At 34.7% G+C, this 24,553-nt stretch overlaps 1 protein-coding gene across 1 annotated transcript in view; it reads left to right on the top strand.

The window, feature by feature from the left end:
• LOTGIDRAFT_233175 (hypothetical protein) overlaps positions 1-22,023 on the top strand; it is a gene marked incomplete at its 5' end in the record, with an annotated part of 39,795 nt that extends 17,772 nt beyond the window's left edge. Inside the window, 9 exons of the mRNA XM_009058731.1 lie at positions 11,703-13,924; positions 14,725-17,328; positions 17,639-17,841; positions 18,322-18,471; positions 18,635-18,750; positions 19,021-19,227; positions 19,527-19,674; positions 20,099-20,269; positions 21,385-22,023. Of these exons, the coding sequence (XP_009056979.1) occupies positions 11,703-13,924; positions 14,725-17,328; positions 17,639-17,841; positions 18,322-18,471; positions 18,635-18,750; positions 19,021-19,227; positions 19,527-19,674; positions 20,099-20,269; positions 21,385-21,725 (6,162 nt within the window). The 3' untranslated portion in view covers positions 21,726-22,023. The remainder of the gene's footprint in view (positions 1-11,702; positions 13,925-14,724; positions 17,329-17,638; positions 17,842-18,321; positions 18,472-18,634; positions 18,751-19,020; positions 19,228-19,526; positions 19,675-20,098; positions 20,270-21,384) is intronic.
• Between the last annotated feature and the right edge of the window lie 2,530 nt (positions 22,024-24,553).

Raw genomic sequence — 24,553 nt, forward strand, 5'->3', positions numbered from 1 at the left:
TACATTTGTACGTGTTAACATTGATTGATAATGATAATGTTAACAAGTTGTAATCTAGTATATAACAACAATAATTATCTCGTAACATCGGTATTTATTTTATTGTTTAGTCTCAAACTAGAACTGACATCTTCATTAAGCAACATTTAAAGGACGACTGTACGCAAATTTGCACAAAATAAAAATGCATTGTACTCCGTTAAAAAAGCACATGTTAAACTTTATCATCGAAGAGTAGAACTGTTTGCAATGTGATTTCCCAAGTCAAGTCGGTTGGTCAAGCTTTAAGCAATAAGTCCAGGGCATTAAAAGCACCTCCGAAATAAGTTTTTTGCCATTATCATTTTTTGTAATTTGCCTTGTGAATTATTTTACAAGCTTCGTCTTATGCCTTGTCTGCAATAGCCACCTTTTTTGTTTCACGGAAGTTTGTAAATACAGTCATTTTATTGGTCCAATCAGCAGTCTCTACTGAAAGTCTGTGAACTCAAAGCCATAGTGTTTAAGTCTTTCTGTCGAGGGCTCTAATTGGCTGAAAGCCCTATTTGCTGGTGTACAATCCAATCAAATTACTGCATTTTATGATACAAGAAAGGTGGCTATTGCAGTCAAGGTATAAGACGAAGTTCTTATTAGCTTGACATTGTGACGATGCTTTGCTTCATGAACTTTTAAATGCTTAAATGTTTTCGAGAATACTCCGATTTACAGCATTTTTTCACCATAACTATAACTGGACTATGATATATTAAATATTTCAAAAATGTGCGATTAAGTCGGTGCGCGCTGGCACTTTAAACAATATTGTGTGTTATGCAAAACCAGAATCGTTTCTGACGTCTGCTATACTTAGGTGAATTACCGCCTTTCTGGTCATTTCCTTGCCATTATTTGAAGTGTAAAATGCAAAGGAAATCAGATTTATGTACTGGCTAGACTGGAATCATTTATCTTCTATTGATAAATACCGTTAACAAGTGTTTGTTTAAATCCTTAGTTGAACTGGGTGATATTTAGTGGTATCCATCAAACCGTACACTGTTATCTTAGCTAGAAATATCAACAATGATAAAAAATGATATACACATAGACTAACATTTCAACACACCTGGACTGGTGTTTCTGTTACGAGAAGACAATCTGTTCAGATGTGATTTATGTTGCTGAAATGGTGGCTATCCTTTCGCATGGTAGAGATAGGTAGGTAGGTAGATGACAAATTAATGTTCGCTTCCAGCGGATGCTGATATCGCAAACAAGGTAATTGTTGGTCGTTGGATTGGTTCAAATTGGATGATTCTGTGTTGTTGGTTTGGTTGTTGATTCTTCGTTAGATCTGGTCGGGTCGAATGACGTGGCGGTGAAACTCGACCCTGGATGGTGTGGCGTGAGTTACTCGATCTCCTTCCTTCTTTCAAACTCGTTCTGATCATGGTATTTCTTGTTGATTGGTAGTCGTTGGTTGCATGGTAGAGTCTTTGAACAGAATTAAGTAGCCTAAGCTGATTTTCTTCCGATATGTTTGTTTCCAATTTTGTCTGTTTCAAAGTTTTCTGTCTGCTTATAGACAAATGGTTTTAAACACTCAACAAAGCAGCAATATCACATGGAATATTATAAATGCTCCAGACTGAAGATGCACATAATTCTTGATATATAATAAGAAATATTTTAAACAGCTGTAACTTACATTACAATGGTGATAAAACTCAAGAGCTGGTGACCCAAAAGTCTATCTGTTAAGGAGCAAGTCGCATTCAGACATTTTCTAAATTTCAGAAGAACACGAGTTCGAATAAGTTCATTTAATAAATTGATGCATATATGGGTACAATGGATATTTTATCAGTCAAGAAAAAGCAATCGGGCTACTGAATTGTTATTGATTAGACACGGGTAAACAATTTCTCAAGCCAAGACCAAGAACCTTTTAAAGAAAAAACTCCGTTGGTTTCCGTCCATTAGGTAACGTGGGTTCGAATCTCATTCTCAACCAGCGTTGTCTGTAGTCGTTCAATGCTAGATTCGATGCATATTATATTTTTTTATATCGGTAATAGCAATGTGTTCAGATTCTGTCGATTTTGCACCCATTGTTATCACTATTTTTCAAACAAGTTCAATTTTCAACATTCAAATCTGTGTCATCCTGTAGCATGTCATAGATTTTAAGATCTATTTATGAAGAAGGAGGTTGAGTCATTAGACCACAATTGCAATCTTGAAATCTAATTAATCGATTTTTATATGAGTCATGGTTTATGACATGCTCTTAATGAGTTCAACAATTAAACTGTGATTATGGCACTTATTCAATTTTACATGTTTCTTCCACACGAACACAAGTTTTAATCGATGGTTTTTGTTGTCACAGGAAAACTGAAAGAGATGTTTTCTGCAGTCTGAAGTTTTTCTATTCTTCTTTAAATTATACCATGGTCAATGGGTTTGATTATAACATTGTTCATTGGTTATTTGACTGGGGACAAGTTCAGTTTTTAAGTTCATAACAACAACACCTAAACTCTCCGACAATTTATTCTCAGCAGTTGCTGTTAAAGGTATATTACCTCTTTGGATGATCAAAAATGTTTTAGGTTTTTGAGGCAAAAAAATGTTTTTGTTCATCTGTGACCTTATCTGGTGTCAAAACTATACAACAGAGTCCAATAAATTCATAAAACGCAATTGATTATTATGTACCCTTATCAACCAAAGAAGAGGTTGAGACTTTAAATTTTATGTCCATTCTAGGAGGTAGTAGTATTCCTTTAAGCTTAATCAACCTCGGTAATGAATGGAGTTGTTCTTGGGCCAACAATTTGGTGTCATTAAATACCGTGATATGTTGCAGAGCCCATGAATCCAAACTTGAAGCCAAACCTACATTTTTAGTCCATTATACCGATGTCTTTCTAACAAGGCCAAATTTTTTCAGATACCCAATTCTTTTGAACAGCTTAAGTTAAGAAATGGAATTTAAATTCCCAAAGTCTGGACTCATAAGAGTAAAGTAAACTTCCTCAGACAAGAATAAACAAGATCGAAATGAATGGTAGGATATATAGACAACCAATGATAGTGCAAAATACTTGAAGAAGGTGTCATAACCTAAGAAAGTATTGAGACAGATCTTGGGCCTCTTCTACTTAAAGCGTCACTTGGGAAAACTTGTCTGTTATAGCGTTTCTTGATGAATTAAATGCGTTAACTGTTGGCTTCAAGAAAGAACATTTAATAAATCCACGAGATCTCTTCTGACCTTTGCTTCTTGAAGCATATGCAACTTCTTAAAATATAGTTAATACGTTTGTCATTTTTGACAGCGTACCAAAATAACTAACACATTCTTGCATCTGGCTGTTTAGTGGTCAAGTGGTCAGTTGTCAATGAAAAGGACATCTTCTGTCTGACTGACCTTTTCAAAGACGTGCCAAATGTCTTGCTTTGGAACCAGATAATTTCCTGTAAGGCGAATTGTATTTTTTAACATGCAGCTTATTTTGGTAGTTTAGCTTCAAGATTATTCTGTTTTGAACTGTTTTATACCCTTGTTGAGTTAGTAATAAAACTGCAAGTCATATGACGTATTTCCGATCTTTCACTTTTTAAATCATAAATTCAGCCTTATGGGTTATCTGTGATTCCAAACTTTATAATGCAACCATGCCGACCGCACCACGTTACATATCAAGCGTAACCAAAAACCTCTAGTTTAAAATAAGACAAAGACAATAAAGGGGTAGATTTACGATTACGCCATGTTATTTTAAACCAGCTCATGTCGCAGGTTTGGTTGTTTATTACCAACAAGACAATAATCTCAGGTTAACGCGTAACACCTTGTTTAAATAATCTTGAGTTAAGTTATAACATAATTAAGACTTAACTTCCGACACTTGGGATCATAAATAAAATTAACTTCGAACATGGCTTCAAACGGCGTCAGATTTTTAATGAGTTTTTATACAACCGACAGAATACCCTTCTATGCCAATTTTATATTAACCTTTTAAACGGCAATGAAGAAATCAGATATTTCGAGGTGTCAAAAAGTTTCTATGCTTTTTTTGTAGTGAGCTTTGAATGGGAAATATGTGGTGTTTGGCAATTGCTATTCAAATCGAATAATGATTTGATATGACATATCATTGCTAAAAATTATAACATGCTCAAATATCGATTTCGTATTTTATTGCTATCAATGTTTGCTTGTTTTGGGTAAATTGCTCTTATGTTTAGTTAAAACCTTTACAAAGTTGTGCGTTTTTTTGGGAAATTTATTGATTGTAATGTATTCACTATTGGATTATGAATTGGAAAATTCACATTTGAATTGCCGAATTGTAATGCAAGTTTTTTCAGATTTTGATAATTCAGTTTTTGGCAAAATTGCCCGTTGTCCTCATTGAAATGAAATAAATGTAACTTTTACATACTTCCTGTTAGTTTCTTGTGTTGCAAAAGAAAACAGCAACAAAGGTAAAGTCAAGACAGCGATATCCTACAACTCTTTTTCTAGAAGGATGAGTTCAAAATAGGGTGCAAAGGTTGTTGGCGTATACACCCTGTTACCTCGGCTCTTTTTACAAAACCATTTCACTTTCATAATATAATATTACATATACCTTTCAAATTTAAACAATATCGTTACGACGTGAAATATCTTTCTGAAGAAAGAAAAAAATAAATCATATACAAACACCAACAAAGAAGGAATTATAATTTGCGATTTGTTCAGGGCCACGTAACACCTTATGTACATAAAATGGTGGAAGTTGAAGAGGGTTACATTGTTGAAATTACTTCGTTAAAAGTTAGTTCAGGTGTTAAAGGGTTCATTTAGAAAAGATATAAATATGAGTTAAGTCAAGTTTTATTGATAACTACTTGGTCAATTTAATAGGCCAAACATTGTAAAACAATAAACAAAAAAGAAGGAAATCCTAGACGCAAACTTGTTTATTAAAAGCAGAAAACAATTCAAAAAATAAGAAAAAAAAAACACATAGAAAATTAGAAATTTGTCAGTCAAGAATGAAAGGTTAACAATATGAGAATTTGCCTTAACAGAGGTTTGTCCGTAAAGAAATAAAGAAAGTTCTGTAAAGTTACTGTCACGTGAAAAGTTAACCTTGTTCTGTAAAGTTACTGTAATGTAATGTGAAAAGTTAACCCTGTTCTGTAATGTTACTGTAATTTGAAAAAGGAAACCTGGTTCTGTGATTTTACTGTTATGTTACTTTAATTTGAAAAAAGGAAACCTAGACTGAATCATAAAAAAATAAATAACATTCAAATACCAATGTAAAGACGTAGTGAGTAAAAATGAAAAAAAAGAGACTGAAACCTAAAAGAAAATCACTAAACAGAAAGAGAAAGCATGTTATCTCTCAAAATTTCAGCTTCAATGCATATTCAAAAATTTTTAGCCGAAGATTGAAGTGGACAGATTTGAATGAAACTAAAATGTGTCTATTGTTTATATAATAATAATAAGCTTTATAAAATATGGCGCCATCAAACCATTGAGTCGAGATGAAGTACTTCAGAATATTCCTCAAGTGCTGAATGAAGACCAAATCATAATAGGAACATCAACGTTTGAAGCAATTAGTTAGAAATCTTGACTCAAGTTTAACATCGATTTCATATTACGTTCTCTATTCAACTTGTCAGACTTTTTGATTTGTCAGGAAAATACTTTTCCAACTGACTTCACATTTTAAAAAGTATAGTAGGTCCATCAATAACGAATTAAAATTCCCCTGCTAACACCCCCTGGCTAGCAGCGTCAAATATCATCTTCGCATTTTCAAGGTATAAGGAATTACATTGCATGTATTGCTGACTATAGAATGACTTTTAGCATTGTTGTTGTTTACGGAATGACTGTGTTGACTTCATCTTTATCCGATCAGTTAATGCCTTCTTAACACGTCGAATGGGATCATCGAAAGATTGAATTGCCAACCCTTGCTATGTTATCCAATCGAATCGGATAGATACCGCATGTCCAAAACCAAACATTTTGGTGAATTGTATTAAGTATTCGAAAAATAAATCGCTCCATACGGCGTTTCAGCCACAGCCTGTCGTCATTTGGTGTCACAGAGAGATAGTTGTAAAACCACCCAAGCAAGTTGTCTTGATGTGAACATGTGAAGATGCTTCAAATCATAACGATTATTTTCAGCTGCACTATGAAAAGACTTGTGAAAGAGGATCACGACAGACAAATACATGTATTATACTTTCTGTTTATATGCAATTACTCAACTGTCGACTTGCTGTTTTCATTCAACAGAGAAAAAACCTGGTGAATATTTGTATGAAGTCATTAGGTTCACTCGCTTATTTGTGAATATTTGGGTCTTAGAAACCGTGCTCTGAATAGCGACGTAACTACCCACTTTTTTGAAGGATCGTTTTCTAAGCAATAAAAAGACGGGTCTTAAGAAATTGTCTGACGGACTATGTTGTATTGATATGTCATAAATAAAACGAGAAGAATAAGGGAAAGGGTTGAGCTATTGACTGCATACCTCATTTGAACTAAATCTCATAATCGTCAAATTCTTAAAGGGAATATTACCTCTTATAATGGACATGAAATTTAAAGTCTCAAACTTAGTCGACGAAGTTTATATTCATCAGTTGGATTAAGCAGATGCCCTGACTAAAGAATAGAATCTCTATATAAGACCATATATATCTATTAAACTAAATCGTTATTGAAACACGCTTCTAAGCATATTAAACGACTTTGTTTAATGAATTAATGCCTAGTTTTCTGGATTTATTGGTTTATAGAGAGATTCCGTTGTATAGTTATGACACCAGGTAAGTCCACTGATGAACAAAGACTTATTTTGGCCAAATTTAAAACTTACAATTTTTTGGTCATTCTAAGAGGTTGTATACCTTTAATATCTCCTATACAAGTGTTATTCAAATCTTTGAAAATCATTTTAAAATGAATGCGTCGTTTATATACTTGAAATTCTGACTCAAATTGTCGACAATTACATCCTTTTCTTGATATTTGAATTAAGTGGTCTAATTGAGAACAACAAAATGCCACTTATTTTTTAAAGAGTACACTTCAATATTTCGGAATGCAATATGAATCTCTTAAAATTGTCATATTTTTGCATAGACTAACTTTAGCGGAGAGATGTGTGGTTCTTCCTGACGCAATCTTCCACAAGGGATAATTACCATTTGTTTCGTATCTTTTGATATTTTGGAATACAATTTTCGGTTTTAGTTTCGTACATTTTCGAACGAATCTCCTCAGATTTCCACCAGACTACCCACCAAAGGATAGTCCTGTCAGATGGAAGATTTATTCCAAATTTTACAAAATCACAAAATGGGTTCATACTGTCGGAAATAATAAGGCTCTGTTATTTTCCTCATTTTTCTAAGTAGTTCAAATGTTCTAAAAAGACGCTTAGTAAATTTAGGCCTGTCAAAAATAGAAAGAGACTCGGGACTATTATGTCAATTGTGTAATGGTCATCCAGTCGGGATCTGATAGGAGAAATGATGAAAGTAGATTAGAACGAGGACCCATGAGCACCAGACAAAATCACCATTTTGTGGTACCAACAAAGAAAAACTTATAAAGTTGCTGAAGCTTATACAATATAAAGTGGCCAAATAAAGAAAAGAAATACAAATTTAAACCCTGCATGTGCTCATGAACTGGAATTCCGACTCCATTTTGTTAAAGCTATACATAATATTTGCAGTATGCAGTAATGTGTTAATATAACAGTAGTAACTTCAAAGTAAAAATCAAAGTATTTAATCAACTAACTTATCTGTACCATTTTACTATGTTACGTTTAAAAAAAGGACTTTCCATTTATATCAGAGTACAGATAATAGAGATCTTAAAAAGAGTACAAAGTTTCAATAAGAAGTTGATTTCTAAAGAATGTACTTAATGAATTTCTTCCCTCGGGCATGTAGATCTTATTTCACAAAATGATAAAATCCTGTTACTTCAATACTTTCAATAAGATGTCGTAAAGGGATGATGGTTTCTAGATATTTGGTGTATATGACTCTATACCTGGATTCGATTCTGGTATATGTTGAGATAGTAACTTCTGATTCTTCCTGCTGTCGGTGATTCAGGTGAACATCTTGGGCTGGCCTGGTAAGGATAGGAAAATGGATTGTTGGATAATCATTAAAGTGGTCTTCTGTCGTTGTTCTAAAGTGGTCTTCTGTCGTTGTTCTGGCTTAAATTCTTCAGTCCATTTTGCATGATGTTGCATGTTTCGAATAGACCCGAGCAAATGAAATGCAATGAATGGGGTTTTACGCCCTACTCTTTTTGTCATGTGGGCTAATGAAGACGGGCAACGCCATGCAGAGTGCAATGAGGGAAAATTTGCCAGGACAGCGGCATTAGCTTACTTTTTTTCGATTTCCAACTGTCATGAGATCTTTAATGTGCACAGCCTGTAGCACATGGGGCCTCGGTTAATTATCCCATCCGAACGACTAGACGCTTTTTCCATGTCAGCCCCTTTTACCTGCATCACTACCAGGGGAAAAAAGGTAAAAAGACCCGAGCAGGAAATAAGACTTTTGCCGTGCATTTTTATTTGGAGTACGAAAATCTATCTACTGTAGCTTGAAAAGAATAGACTTTTGGGATAACTCTTTTCAGCATTTGTCTCAATGGTCGTACAATGCGTACGTCTATGAAGTACAAAATAATCGGCGTGTGGTTCAAAGTCATGAAAAGAGAAGAACACTTTGTCAAAGAAATATTATTTTTGTGTCAGATTTAATAAGTTAAGAACGAATTGGTGGTAAGATAACACTCGAGGTGTTATTTCTATAAAATATATGAATTGCTCACTTGTTAGTCGACGGTTTATTGTACAGGTAAATTGAGTCTAGGTGACAAGTGGTCCTAGGTAAACACTCTTAACTGATGTTTTAAATAGACGGCCACAAAAACCTGTGTAAGAAAGGGGTCCAAATTGATCTGGTTTTAATAGAAAAAAATTCATAACTACCGTCCCTTGGTTCATTAAATAAAGAAACCGTGCTGTATCGTTTTGAGTACAAGACTAATTTAACAGGTGATATACATACAAGGCCAATCTGTCAAGTTGATGAGTGACCACCTTAGAGAAAACACGAATTTCTGACCAAGGTACTGTTTGAGAAGTTGATCGAGCCTTCTTGTCTTTGTCAGTAGTGCAGGTTGGATGATGATCAATCAAGGATGAGGTATTACTTCTTTGTGGTTCAACCTTTAGGTTAGCGAGGTATACAGCGTCATCACTGCAGAGGATCTGCACTTGTAGTCGTGTCGCTTTGTCAGATAATATGCTACACTTTTATAAAGTTCAAGATTAATTTCATATGAAAAGTTCATTAGCTGCTACCAATTTTCGTCAATATGTTCTTTCGGATTTCGTTTTTCGGTCCGGATCGTTAGTAGTCGGTCTATTCATTTAACGTTAAACGGATCGTAAAGCGAATAGCGAATTTTTCCGACAAAGGCTCTTTACATTTCAGAAACAGCACTACATGAAAGACAATTCATCTTCATGCATAGACAAATTTGCGAATTCTTATCACACTATCTTCATTATATTTCGCTTTAATTCGCACACCTTGAATAAACTTTATTTGATTCAGTGGACTCCTCACTACATTGGTCAGTATCTATCTACCTTGGTTACCCATGAGTTGTGTATTTAACGATAAGGCAGGTGTGAAATAGTGACTTATTGGCTGATAAATTACTTAAATATATCATACTCTGACACTTTCATTACCTTACATACTTAAATATTTCACCCATTTCATCCGAATTATTCAGTTTAAACAAATAAGATGTCGTGAAGAATTGACAGTACTCATATTTTGGGAAACGTATTGCTATGGTTATTTTTTTTTCAAATGAAATTCTGAAATCAGATCTACAAACTCCAAAGAAAACTTTAATGGTTTCAAGACAACAGGCTTTAGGTTAGTTCCAACAATCCAGTTTATGTAACACCATCGGATTAATTCTGGGAAATGAAGTTTAACATCCTACTTTTCTACCTCAAAAAAATACGAGAAACGTCATACAGTATGAGATGAGGGAAATTTTACCAAGAAAGTAGCATAAGTCACACCTTGAACATTCCAACTGTCGGGGAATCGGTCACGCCCGCATTTTGTAGCAGGAAGGGCAGAAGATTGGGGAAAACCCGGGCTGATAGACGTGATATCATTCATATTAATTTTCAGATATTTTCGGATTAATCTGAATAAGGATGTTCATTCAATCTTGAGATTAAGTGATAGTCTGTTAAAGTCAGAACGGAAATAGAAATTAGATAAAAACGTCAACTCGTATTGAAAAAGAGACAATTTGTTTGTATGAAACTCAAAGCTTAGTGTATTTGTGATTTAATTGAAGTCGATCGAATAGTTTTGTACTTTGAAACGCTAGTGTAGCGTCAGCGGCGTTTCTGTAAATAAATAAGTGAGGGGGAGGGCGGCGAAGGGAGGTCGGGCGAGTATGGGACACAGAATTGTCAAGTGGAGCTCAAAGGCATTCCTCATGATAAGTGATAAAAAATTTGAAAGTGTATGTCAAAGCAGAGCCACCATCAATTCGACCATCCCAACCTCTAACCACTCATTTAGAAATTTCCTTTTCAGAAAATGTAACTACAGCGTTCGCCCTTTTTTGAATTTTAACAGTACAGGTGTTACGAATCTTATGGCTCTTGGGATCAAGGGACAAGTGCCCAAAACTGGCGCTACGTTTATATGATCAAAAACATCGTCTTATGCATGGTATTGCCCCCGGGGTCAAATCTGTTTCAAATCTAAATCTGCCATACTGCATAAATCAATAATGAATGAAAGATATGCCATCATTTTGATAGAATAATTGACTCTATCTGCTAGTCGGATGTGTTTGACAGATACTCTACATAATCTAGACATGTCGAGTCCAAATTCTTCCCTGTCTAAAAAGCTTGGAGCAAATATTTAGATGTATCAAAATATCTCTAATGTAAATGATAGGTACCAAATTCGTCTGAGAATGCACGATACTGAAATAGCAGTCAGTTTGTTCAAGTGCTACTTGGAACCTGGTTAATGATTCTAAGTGGCTTGCTGATGTTTTGACACCTGCCTCCACTCTCTTCCTTGGCCTGTTGTGACTGACAATAGTCTGAGGTATATGCACACTTCTTGATAAATAGGTTTTTGTCAGAAGGTCAACTAGTCTGTAAGATCAAACAGGAATCGTATTTATCTTTTATTTCTCTACAAATAATGATAAAGTTACGATTTTAAAGTGAAATTCAAATTGCCGAACGAACTGCAATAGCCACCTTTCTTGTATCACGGAAGTTTGTAAATGCTGCGATTTTGGTTGGATTGTACGTTAGCGAATACAGTCAATCAGAGTCCTAAATAGAACGTCTGTAAACAATAAGCCATAATATTAAGAGTCTGTCTGCCGAGGGCTATGATTGACTGTATTCTGAATTCTGGAATAGAAGAAAGGTAGCTATTACAGTCAAGGTATAAGACGAAGTTCAACATTATGAAGATGCCCATTGTGGTATAATACAATACAATACAAATTTTATATCATACAGTTTAAGTGGCGATGTAGGGCGTAAAATTTAATTACACATCTTTTATATTTTCAGATATTTGATTGCAACTTCTCTGCCAAAACGATTAAATACGTCCACAATGGTTCACCACTTCTTTCCAAAGACGAAGTCAAATTACGGGTCCATAAATTTACAGATACATCGACTCATACAGAGGTTGTTTATTTAACTGTTCGGATAGTCAACGCATCTCACGATGTTTTCATGACGCAAGGATTACGGCCTGTGGTCGTTCCAGACTTTTTGAAACTCTCTAATACTATTGACGGTTCTGTGCTCCAATTCCGGAATAGTGATAAGAAAAACTCCACATGTTCCATAAGCTTTTCGCGATATCACTCTCATTGGCCTATCGCTGGACAAATGACCATTGGCAAAAACCGACAAACGGTGGACGCAGTTAGTAAAGACTGTCGAGAATTCTTATACATGAATCTTCATTACGAACATCTTCGATCACCAATTCCCGATGTGGATTATTTGCCCTTGACGGTGGAACTCTTCGATCCATCAGTCAGTGAGGAAGTAATAGTAGAAAGGTTTTATTTGCCAATACATATAAAAGGTGCGCTTCCCAATTCTCCGCCTCGCTCCTCGGACATGAACATGTACATGATGGATGTGGACCAATTCGTCTTATCGACTATCATTCCGGGTATCATCCAAGCTGAAGACTACGAAACTCCCAACTCTCAGCTAGTTTTCAATATCAGCAAAGGCTTTGGAGAAGGAAAGGGCTATTTTGTAAACATAAATGACCAATCAACCGAGATCAATTCATTTTATCAAGATGATTTAGACAACCATCGTATTGCTTACGTACCACCAAATGTTAGTTATACCACACAAAAACATTACCAAGCTGAACTGGTTGTGTTTGACAGCCACTTCTCATCAAGCATCGTCATAACTTTGCATGTGGCTGTTAGACCCTCAGCGACCACTGCACCTCGGGTGTCTCTGAACAATGGATTAGTGCTACTGGAAGGACAATCACGACCAATTACTGTTAATGATTTACAGATCGTTGACAAGGATAACCTTGATCGTATTCGAGTTTACGTGAAAGGAGGTGCTCGTCATGGGACCATACGATTAAATGGAAAGCAAAGCATAATGTTCAGGCCAAGTGACGTTGCCAGAGGTTCTGTCACGTATGTTCATGACGATAGTGATTCTCTCCGTGATGATATTGAATTGAGGATTAATGATGGAGTACATACTGTGCTGGCGACCTTTCCCATTTCCATCATACCAAAAGACGATACCCCACCTCACATGGTGAATAATTTAGGGTTCCACATCAATCAGGGTCAGATGAAGAAACTTAGTGAAGATGTGCTTTTAGCTCATGATGCGGATTCGTTGGATTACAATATAATTTATACTTTAACGTCACCGCCCAAAGCCGGAAACATAGTGAGAAAGATTCCAAAGTCGGGAACGCTTACCACAATTTTTGGTTTTAGACAACGTGACATTATGAAAGGACAAGTGTATTATAAGCACAATGGAAAAGGAGTGTTCACTGACTCATTTAGCTTCCGTTTGCAGGATCAGCATGATCCACCAAACGAGTCAGAGGATCATGAGTTTCACATCGTTATCGATCCTTTGAATGAAAATCCGCCGGAGTTAGATCAGGGTTCCTTAAAAATTATCCGAGTACGCGAAGTTGATGTGGGATATATTGGTCAAGCTCAGCTTCTGTACACCGACGTTGAATCGAGCGCAAAGGACATCACCTATACAATAACGACCGCTCCTTATTTCGTATTCAATACTGGAGAGAAGGACGCTGGTCGACTGGTTGCTACACACAATCTGACAGTTGTGAACAAAGACCAAGATGTACCACCAATACTGTCTTTTACCCAAGAGGATCTTAACTATCTGAAAATTGCCTACCTACCTCCAGCCAACGATATCGGACCTTTGTCACGATTGGTTCGTTTTGTCTATACCGTGGAGGATGGAGATGGCAACAAGGTCTATGGGCAAACGTTCGACATCGAGGTACTACCAGTAAATAACAGGGTGCCAAGATTCACCATGGAGAAGCTGCTAGTTGAGGAAGGAGGAGTATTGGGTATCACTGTTAACCAACTATCAGCCAGTGATGAAGATACACCGTCCGAAGACTTACAGTTCATCTGCTACGAATTACCAAAATATGGCACATTACAGAAAAATGGGATGGCTATGAAAGTCACTGGTTCGTTTTCTATTGAAGATTTACAAGAAACATCAATAAGGTAGGGGATGATCATGTTTAGTAATGATTGTTAGGGTCTCACATTACAAATAATCAAAATGTGGTAAAATGAAGCATATGGTTTTAACGAAATACATACCATACCTTATTTGCTAAAAGCTTTTGAAATATATTTTGTCCAGCAGCTACATATGAGTAATCTACTGGAAGTTAGATAATGTTTCAAAAATGACGCAATAGAAACATTTTCTATTATGTAAAATAACATTTTTTTTTTTCAATTGTATGAATAGACCCATTTTTAGTAATTCTTTGATCTGATATATTTCTCAAACACCGAGTCCCTCCTACTTGTAATTGTGCCCAGATTTTCGACCTTTGACCTAACTAATAAAGAATGACGTTGTCATAACCGTCACCTATACACCGAATAACACATTTCATTGATGAACTCCATGTTTCTATTGTTTGATAACTAATAATGTTTGAAATGTAATGTTTGTTTTGCACATTCAATTATCACGAATATGTCATACCCTTTACACCTTTAGATATTTCATTTGATTTATGACTCAATCAAATTTTTCGCAAACATTTCGTTAAATTTTTTTTATAAGGAACTAAGAATTTATCTCAGATCCATTGATGTTATTTAGATTTTGGAGAGCTAAATAACATTTGACCAACTTTGATCAATTTACAATGTTTATAATGACTGGTATCTTGAGAAGATAATTCAGATACAACAGAGGGTATTTCCAAGCTAAATTCTCCGATGTAACTAACATAAAAGCTATTTTGAGATCGATTACAAAGTTCGATGTGTTTATATCTTTTCAGATATGTCCACGATGGATCCGATATCGAACTGGTTGACACGTTCACTTTAAAATTAACTGATGGCGTGAACCAAGCTACCAAAGTTATATCAGTTGACATTGTACCAATAGACGACAAAACACCACGTCTACAGAAAAATCTACGTCCATACTTGATTGTCTCTGAAGGAAGTGAGGCATTGTTGACACCACACATTCTAGCTGCTACTGATGACGACACTGATGATGAATCTCTGGTCTTCCTGATCGTTAGGCAACCGCGGTATGGTGTTCTTCAACTACAAGGACAACCTGTGACAAAGTTCACCCAACGCGATCTCAAAGATGAAATTGTGTCCTTCTTGCACACAAGTGGGGAAATTGGACTAAAGTCTTTGCACGATTTTGCAACGTTCATTGTGTCAGACCAGAATTACTTGGCTTCTGTTGAATTACCAGTATATGATCTAAACATCACCATTACGCCTGTAAATAACCAATCACCAAAAACTATACTCGGAGCTCCCATCTTGGTAACCGAAGGGGAAACGTACAATGTCGGCAAGAATATTCTTACAGTGACAGACCCTGATTCTAAGACAAAAGAAATTGAGTTCAAGATAACCAAGCAACCGCAATGGGGGTATTTAGAAAATGTGAAACCAAGCCCCGGATCAGAAAAGTCCAATGCTGGTCTTAGGATTAACTCCTTTACCTATAGCGATATTTTAGATGGATCTATAAACTATGTCCAATCGAATCACAGGGGGGTGGAACCAGTTCATGATCAATGTGAACTGTACGCCACTGACGGAAAACTCAATTCCAAACCCGAGATTGTGTCGATCGGCATAGTTCCTACAAACGATGAAGCACCGGATTTGATGTTGAAAGACTTCACCATCGATGAAGGTGGTGCTATGATTATGGATCAATCTATGATGGACGCTATAGATTTGGATATGCCTAAAGACACATTGACTCTGTCCCTCTCCCAACAGCCGAATCATGGTACTGTAGTAATGATGATTGAAACCAGAAAAGGACATGTTGAAACCGAAGTACAGGACTTCAGTTTGGACGAATTACGCAGTGGGTTACAATTGAAATACACGCATGACGGTTCTGAAAGCCTTCACGATAAGTTTGTCATTACTGTGTCTGATGGCAAGCACGAAATTAAACATGTCTGTAATGTCTCAGTTACCGCCAGAAATGACGAGAAACCGGAAGTTATCAAGAATGCGGGATTACAATTGGATTATGGAGATTCTGCTTTAATATCAAGTGTAGTACTTCAAGCAACGGATGACGACAACGGTGACGCTTTTCTTTATTATATTGTGGTTGAATTGCCCAATAAAGGGTTATTACAATTTTGTCCTAATCCATTCTCCAAGAGTTTAGACAATGATTGTCAGGATATTGAACTTGGGGCTAATTTCACTCAAACTGACGTCGATCTAAATAAAGTTAGATACGTTCATACAACTAGTATGGGGAAAAGTGAAACCGATAGATTTATGTTTGTTTTATCGGATGGAAAACATAAACGACACGAGGAAACGTTTGAAATCCGAATTAAAAACTCCAGGAAAACTAACATAGCTCTATTGAATCGTGGAATGACGATACGCGAAGGCGAAAGAGTCGCAATTAGCACTAACAACCTCGGTGCATCAGACGAAAGCACTAAAGCAGAAGAAATTGTGTTTGCTGTAATAAGGCCCCCGAGACTGGGTAAAATTCAATATATTGATCAGCCTATGGGTCAAATAAATAGTTTCTCTCAGCTTGATTTAGCATCACAGAAGGTTGTATATAGCCACTTGACAAAAACAGACATTATTGAAGACTCATTTGTGTTTACCGTCACTAATGGACTAAGTGAAGCTAAAAATGGCGAGTTTAGAATAAAGATCCAACCATTAGACAGAATGTTACCGTCCTTAATAGCCAACAATTTATTAGAAGTTTTACAAGGAACCGAATCGGTAATTTCACCACAGATTCTAAAAGCAGTCGACCCCGATACGGACGCTCTGAATTTAACTTTCATCATCGCCAAACCACCTACTTACGGTCACTTATATAATAGAGGGGTAATGATCTCTCATTCTTTTACACAGACAGATATTGATCGCGGCTTCATTACCTATATCAGTGATGGCACTAGAGCCGGCCTAGACAATTTTCTTTTCAACTTGTCTGATGGTAAACATACTAAGTTCTTAGTTAATGGTACCTTACAAACACAACCCGCCTTGAGCAGTATCTTCGTCAAACCATTAGTTGATGATGCACCAACCATCGTCGTCAACAAGCATCCTGAAATTCTCGAACATTTTGGTAAACAGAAGTACGGATACGAACTAAACAATAAAGTTTTGAGAGCCGTTGACTCGGATACCCAGAGCAGTCAGTTGATTTACACCATGATTAAGAGACCTAAATATGGTCACATTGAAAACACTAAAGCCAAACGATTTGTAAGAAGACGATTTACTCAAAAGGATCTGGATGATTCAAGTCTACAGTATATTGTTGATAGGAACGTCCAGGCCACTCATGACAACTTTACTTTCCGGGTTGAAGACAGCCGTGGAAATTCAGTCAATAATCAAATGTAAGTAATGCTTATTTGAATGCATCATTAATGGTAGTTAGGATCCAATGGGTGATCTCGTATCCCAACCGCAAAATCCCCCTTTGCTTGAAGTAGAGCTTGAAAAACTGATTCTTGGTTGTGACCAGGACGACTATCGGATCGGATTCTTTCTAGAGATTCTCTAGTCGAAAATTGACAATATAATGAGCTTAAGACACGAAACGATCAGACGTTCGGTCGATGGGGTTAGAAATATTGGTTTAGAATATCTTTTCGGTGGTGCTCTCCACTGCATTCTATATACATGTTTATGGTTTTGAAATTTCAGAATGTCTTTTGGTTGGTCAATTATTCAGTTTATTTCTGCTGATATGGTTGCATGTGAAAATGTTGGTGTCTTGTCAATAACGTTAATACGTATTGGAGCTATTCATCAAATGGCTTATGTTGGAGTTCAGATTAAGGAAATGTCAGCTAAAACCGGAGAAGATTTCGTGCCAAGTTCTGCTAAGCAAGTTCAGTTCGGCCCAGGTCAGTTTTTTACTGTTGTTTTTATTGGTTTACGTACATAATATACCATAAAAGATATTATTTTGGATACTCTCAGAACTCTGATTGGCAACAGGTGTACCGGAAGGATACATTGTCTAGCTAGCAACACCCGCCACAGCACTTATTGGGTCTTTACACTTGAACCCGAGCTAATAGCGTTGAAGACTGGCAAATGTTACCATCTTTTTCCACAATAGCGAGCGATTTGGAAACCTGAAGTTGCTCATTACCTTAGTCATCGAATCCCACTATTATAAGAAACATTATGTCCAAGTCCAATGATCTCTGCAAATGCATTTCTTTCCTACGAATTTTACAGCTTTATAGCGAAATGAAAAGTTTTTCTTGGATGATATAAGCAAGCTTTTGCTGCTTGGGATCGACCTATTGTCTTCAACAAGGAAACACCAGATTTCATAAGACAACCTCATATTAATTGTCTATGCTTACTCACTTCAGGTCAATCCAGAGCTAGTTGGGATCTACAGATTAAAAACGATGGATTGGAAGAGGCTAATGAAAAGTTAAGATTGACATTAGTGGAACCAATTAATGCTATTATTGGTGATAATAAAAAGTTACGACTGAAAATCATCAACGCCGAGAGTGGTAAGCTAAGGATTATTAGAACTGCCGAAATGGCTTACTTTAGCTACGTTCTTAATCTGTTGAATGAACGGGGTTGTAAATTATTTGGAAAGACATATGCCTTTAATTGTGTGTTCTTTTATGCAATTTCGTAGCTCCATACTATTTTGTTGACCACTTTCAGGAGAATGTCCACAATATCTTGGTATGGTTAGTGCTACACAGAACGGATTTTTATTGGAAGGTGGCGATTCTATCATGATTCCATCTAAAAATTCTCCTTCAGACAATGGGAAAATTGTAAGTTCACTTCGTGTTATTGTTGTTATAATGCTCTCAGCGGATTGTCATACCTGTGATCATTTTCTCTGCATTATATTTTAGTATTGCAAAAAAGGATAACCGAATAACTGTCGTTTTAATTTGACTACAGTGCGTTATATATATATAAGGCCAAATCCCCATTTGAATGGCTCAAATTATAAACTCGTACTGGAAGATCCTTAAGTAAACGTTTTCTTGAATGCATGTTGTATCCCGAATGTTACAAGTTGTCATATCCCATTTCAGTACCACACATTAAATACACTGTCGGGACCAATAGCTACAGGTCTTAATGTTGATAAAACCTTCCTGAATACAGAACCAAAATACAATAAGAAACGAAAGCATAAGAAAGGCAAAAAGGGTAAGAGAAAGAAGAAGAAGAATAAGAAGAAAACACCCAAGAACGAAGATAGCAGCCAAAATAGTTTTGATAAGCTCTCTAATAAGAAGGTAAGAATAGTATGATCCAAGCAAACCCTGTGCAGAAGGTGTTCAAATAAACTGATATTTACTCCTTAAGTTAGACTTTATGAGGGTCTCGTCTCATATGAGTTGACGACTTAATTGTGATATGCAACAGGCATCAAATTTTGTTGGTGCATGTGCAGCTGGGTCAAGTTCAATATGTTATAATAATATTAAGTGTTGAACAAGGTTATGAACTCACTTAACATGCATTACATATGATAAAACACATTTGTTCCTTGACGTATTGAAAATGAAAAAAAATGTTATCACTTGACTTTCAGACACCTAAATGTGATAGTTCTAAGAAAGGCTTATTACGATTTGATCAATATGAAAAACAGATGTTCCAGTGTACCGGTACTGAATGGCAAGTATGGAACGCTATCTCGAACAACGATGAACGGCCTAAAAGTAACATTTGCCAACAAGGTATGTCGGATATAAATAAACTCAATATGGTCATGTGTAAACTTAAACATAGCTGACATTGACTCTCGAGATGTCCACCTTAACATGTGTTCATAAACACAATGAGTCCTGAAACTGTAATAAAGCTAAGAAACGGGAAGCATTCAGTGTTTTATTGAAAACAATGAGAAATGGTGCACTGTCTTCAAAGACCAGTTTTTGTAAAACATGTTAAGTTTATAGTAGGCCTATTACATAGAATATGGTATCGCCAACATGACATATGTGCTTCAAGTATACAATTTTTTTTGTGAAACGATTTTAAAATGATATTTATCAAGCCTGTGTGTGATTTTATATTAGCTCTCCCTGTATTATAATTAGGATGCTACTGAGTCTGAAGACTCAATCAACCAATATAACACTGGATTCTATGCATTTTCAGGATGGCATGAATTTGACGGGTTTTGTTATAAATATATCAATGATAAACTTCCCTGGGATGATGCCGAGTCACTATGTGTTAGTAAATACAATGGACATCTGACCAGTGTAAGATCAGCTAAACATCTGAAATGGTTAGGTCATCAAGCTCGTAAAAAATCATTCTGGATAGGTAAGTCAAATCGGTCTTGATGGTCTTATACTCATGTTTATGATAGATATTGATATTGAACAGCAATTATTGTTATTATTCACGATGAAATAATTGTTATATACATTGAATTAAAATTATGTATGATAATATTTTGACAATTTTTAATGTTTTGACTAACAGCTATTGTCAGATTGTGTTTATTAGAAATATGATGAATATTGTTATTGAATAACAACAAAGTGTCAGATTCAGTTTACCATAAGTATGATAAATAAGCATATTGATATTAATAACAACTGGTGTCAGATTCGGTTACTTAAATGTATGATAAATATTGATATTAAACACCGCCTTTTATCAGATTCTGTTTATCATAAGTATGATGAATTTTGATATTTAATAACAACTGGTGTTAATATCTGTTCTTTATATGTATGATAAATATTGATATTCAACACCAATTATTGTCAGATTTTGTTTATCAAAAGTATGATACATTTTAATTTGATACACCAACTATTATCAGATTCAGTTTATCAAAAGGATGATAAATAGTGATATTCAACACCAATTATTGTCAGATTTTGTATATTAAAAGTATGATAAATTTTAATTTAATACACCAACTATTATCAGATTCTGTTTAACAAAAATATGATAAATATTGATATTCAACACCAATTATTGTCAGATTTTGTTTATCAAAAGTATGATAAATTTTGATTTAATACACCAACTATTATCAGATTCTGTGTATCAAAAATATGATAAATATTGATATTGAACTCCAATTATTGTCAGATTTTGTTTACCAAAAGTATGATAAATTTTAATTTAATACACCAACTATTATCAGATTCACTTTATCAGAAGTATGATAAATATTGATATTCAACACCAATTATTGTCAGATTTTGTATATTAAAAGTATGATAAATTTTAATTTAATACACCAACTATTATCAGATTCTGTTTATCAAAAATATGATAAATATTGATATTCAACACCAATTATTGTCAGATTTTGTTTATCAAAAGTATGATAAATTTTGATTTAATACACCAACTATCATCAGATTCTTAAAAAATATGATAAATATTGATATTAAATAACAACCTATGTCATATTCCAGGTCTAAATGATAAACAAGATACTGGAGTGTGGAAGTTCATCAGTGGTGATCCTGTCGCTATCACAAATTGGAAAAATGGTCGTCCTCGAGTTAAGCGAATGTTGCACAAGAAGAATTGCGTGGTCGTGAAGAAACGGCTCAAGTGGCGCAACAAACATTGCGATCGCTATAAAGCCAGATTTATATGTGAACAAAGTCCTCAAGCACAAACTACGAAAACCTCCAAAAGATCGAGGCGAGGTCCATTGAGAAAGAAACGACAGCGTCGAAATAAAAACTCGAAAAAGGTGAAAAAAGTTAAAAACGATATGATAGATTTACGGGGATTTTTCTATAAGTGAAAATAAATTTTTAAGAAATATTTTTTGGTGAAAATGAGGATATTAAATAATAAGATTACGATCTGTGAGTGAAAAATAGTGCTCTCTGTACAAGACTAATGGTCTGTAAAAGGATATTTTATGAACACAAATCCATTTACTTTGAAATAAAAGTTGGGAATTTAACGAGAATTGTATTGGAAGTTTGATTAGTGAATCGATAAAGTTTCATCAATTGCTTTAAGATGGGTAATTGAACTTTGTATTGTATTTTTATATTGAAATCTCTAGAAACTGGACTATTAGTACTGTAATGAACCAGAAATTTATAATGGGGTATTTATATTGTATATAATATAATGTAGTATATAGGGCTTGTGTTTTATATTTTAAGAAATCCTATGTTCTGATACCAAATTATGCGTTTAAGCTCAAATTATTAGCTCTTAGCTAAGTGGAAATGTACTCTATATCACCATTCGCTCAATAATGCTATAATGATATCAATGCTATAACTACATCAATGATATAATTATGTCGATGATATAAATATAACGATGTCAATGCTATAAGTTTGTCAATGCTATAATGATACCAATGCTATAACTATATCAATGATATCATTATGTCGATGATATAAATATAACGATGTCAATGCTATAATTATGTCAATGCTATAATGATACCAATGCTATAACTATATCAATGATATGATTATGTCGATGATGTAAATATAACGATGTCAATGCTATAATTATGTCAATGCTATAATGATGCCAATGCTATAACTATATCAATGATATGATTATGTCGATGATGTAAATATAACGATGTCAATGCTATAATTATGTCAATGCTATAATGATGCCAATGCTATAACTATATCAATGATATGATTATGTCGATGATGTAAATATAACGATGTCAATGCTATAACTTTGTCAATGCTATAATGATGCCAATGCTATAATTATGTCAATGCAGCCGTTGCTAGCGAAGTAAGGAGCGTTTACTCTTCTAGAACAGCGTGATAAAGGTTGTTAATTTGGCTTCACTATTGAAATAATTATTTTATTTATTTTTTACAATTGAAATTTACGTTTGCATTTGCATTCATGTAATAAGATTTTTAAATTAGGACATATAGCTATACCCGCATCTGAACATCTACGCTATATCTGAACATCTACGCTATATCTGAATCGGGTTGTTGACATCTACGCTTAGCTTGAGTTTTTATCAATAATTTTAGATCAAACGCATTTCAAAGATATTACTTATACGTTTCTCTTAATTTTAGTTTTTGGATTCTTTAAGCACGTTTATGATGCCAAACCAAATTACTGTAAATAGTGTGCCCATGTGTTTGACATAATATCTTTGTCTTTGTATATATTGTTACATCTTATTTTATTAAGTTCATAATCAATATAATCCCAAATTCTCTGACAAACCAAGTACCTTACTCCAAAAGTTTGGAAATTTTACTCCAGAAACTCAGGATCATGAAATTTCGTCTCTAAAATAATTTGTCAAGTGGTTTTCCTCTAAGATGCATAATATTTCATACTATATTTTATTCAATATTTTTCAAATGCAAAAAGATTGATCTTACTTAATCTTTCGAAATTCTTGTTAAATAATCGAGTTAAGGTCTACTAATTGTATTTGCTATAAGGCATTTCACTCGTAGCCTACTGATTTTGAAGAACAACAGGCGGGCAATTCTTATGTTCAAATGCAGAGACTTGTCTGCTGTAGTTATAACTGACTAAGCAAAGCAAAAATATACCATCCACTCTGGTTTAAAATAATCGTTTGTATCAGTTTGATCGAACCTATTTTGATTATTATTATTATTATTTAGTTGTAAGATGTACATGATCCTAATTTAGACTTTAGTTTATCTGTCAAAATGTTAATATTGTGATTGTTAACAATAAATATATAAAACATCAACGGTACTTTCTTACAGATTTTGGACACATCGTACGATATGTCTCCTTTTGTAAAATTGTTTTTGTGGTCAAGGGGGGATAAATGTCAAATTAGTTTTTATTTAGTTCTTCATATTTGACTTAATTTATCTGTTTATTTATATAAATAAAAACAAGCTAAAAGCATTTTGCTCGCTTGTTGGTAATTCAGATTTCAAATCATATTTTATCAAGGAAAAGTCATCTTAAAAATATCTAGTAAAAGACAGTAGACCCCTCACCCCTTTGATTAAAGTTGACTGAACTCGTCTCGGGATTGGACTCGCCTACTGCACTGCACGTGAATGAACTAGATTTGCTTACAGCCTGTTTATTGCCACGCAGTAAAATGTGATATTTTGTGAGGGACTATTTGTAATTTTTGAACTTTTTCTATACATTGACGATATTTGGTTGTTTTTCTTTATCATGTAAACTTAAATTGGATTATAGTTGACTTTTTTATTTTATAGTGTAATTTGCTACTAAAGAGTGAAAATTGGACTTTGAATTTATAGCATGTCTTGTATTGTATAAAAGAAAAGGTAAGTGTAATTTCTTTCATTTCATTATCAACACGCACGTACCGTAAACTCAATCACATGACAAACTATACTTACGGAATTGTACGATGACTGTATTGTGTGGGGATTAGGATCATTGTAGAATATCTGGTAATGTCTTAAAACTCATTAATGATTCAACTTTCTATAAATACCAATTGTTATTACTGCGAGTTCGTACTTCCCTTTTATATAAGAATGTGTTGTGGTCTTATTTCATTGGTTGTGTCCCTTTAAAGTAGAATATTGCGGGTCCACTCACTGATCTCAATAAAAGAGATTAGTGAATGTACTCGTTTTTTTAAAAATA

Source organism: Lottia gigantea (assembly GCF_000327385.1).
Source record: "Lottia gigantea unplaced genomic scaffold LOTGIsca_35, whole genome shotgun sequence".
NCBI classification, from domain to species: domain Eukaryota; kingdom Metazoa; phylum Mollusca; class Gastropoda; family Lottiidae; genus Lottia; species Lottia gigantea.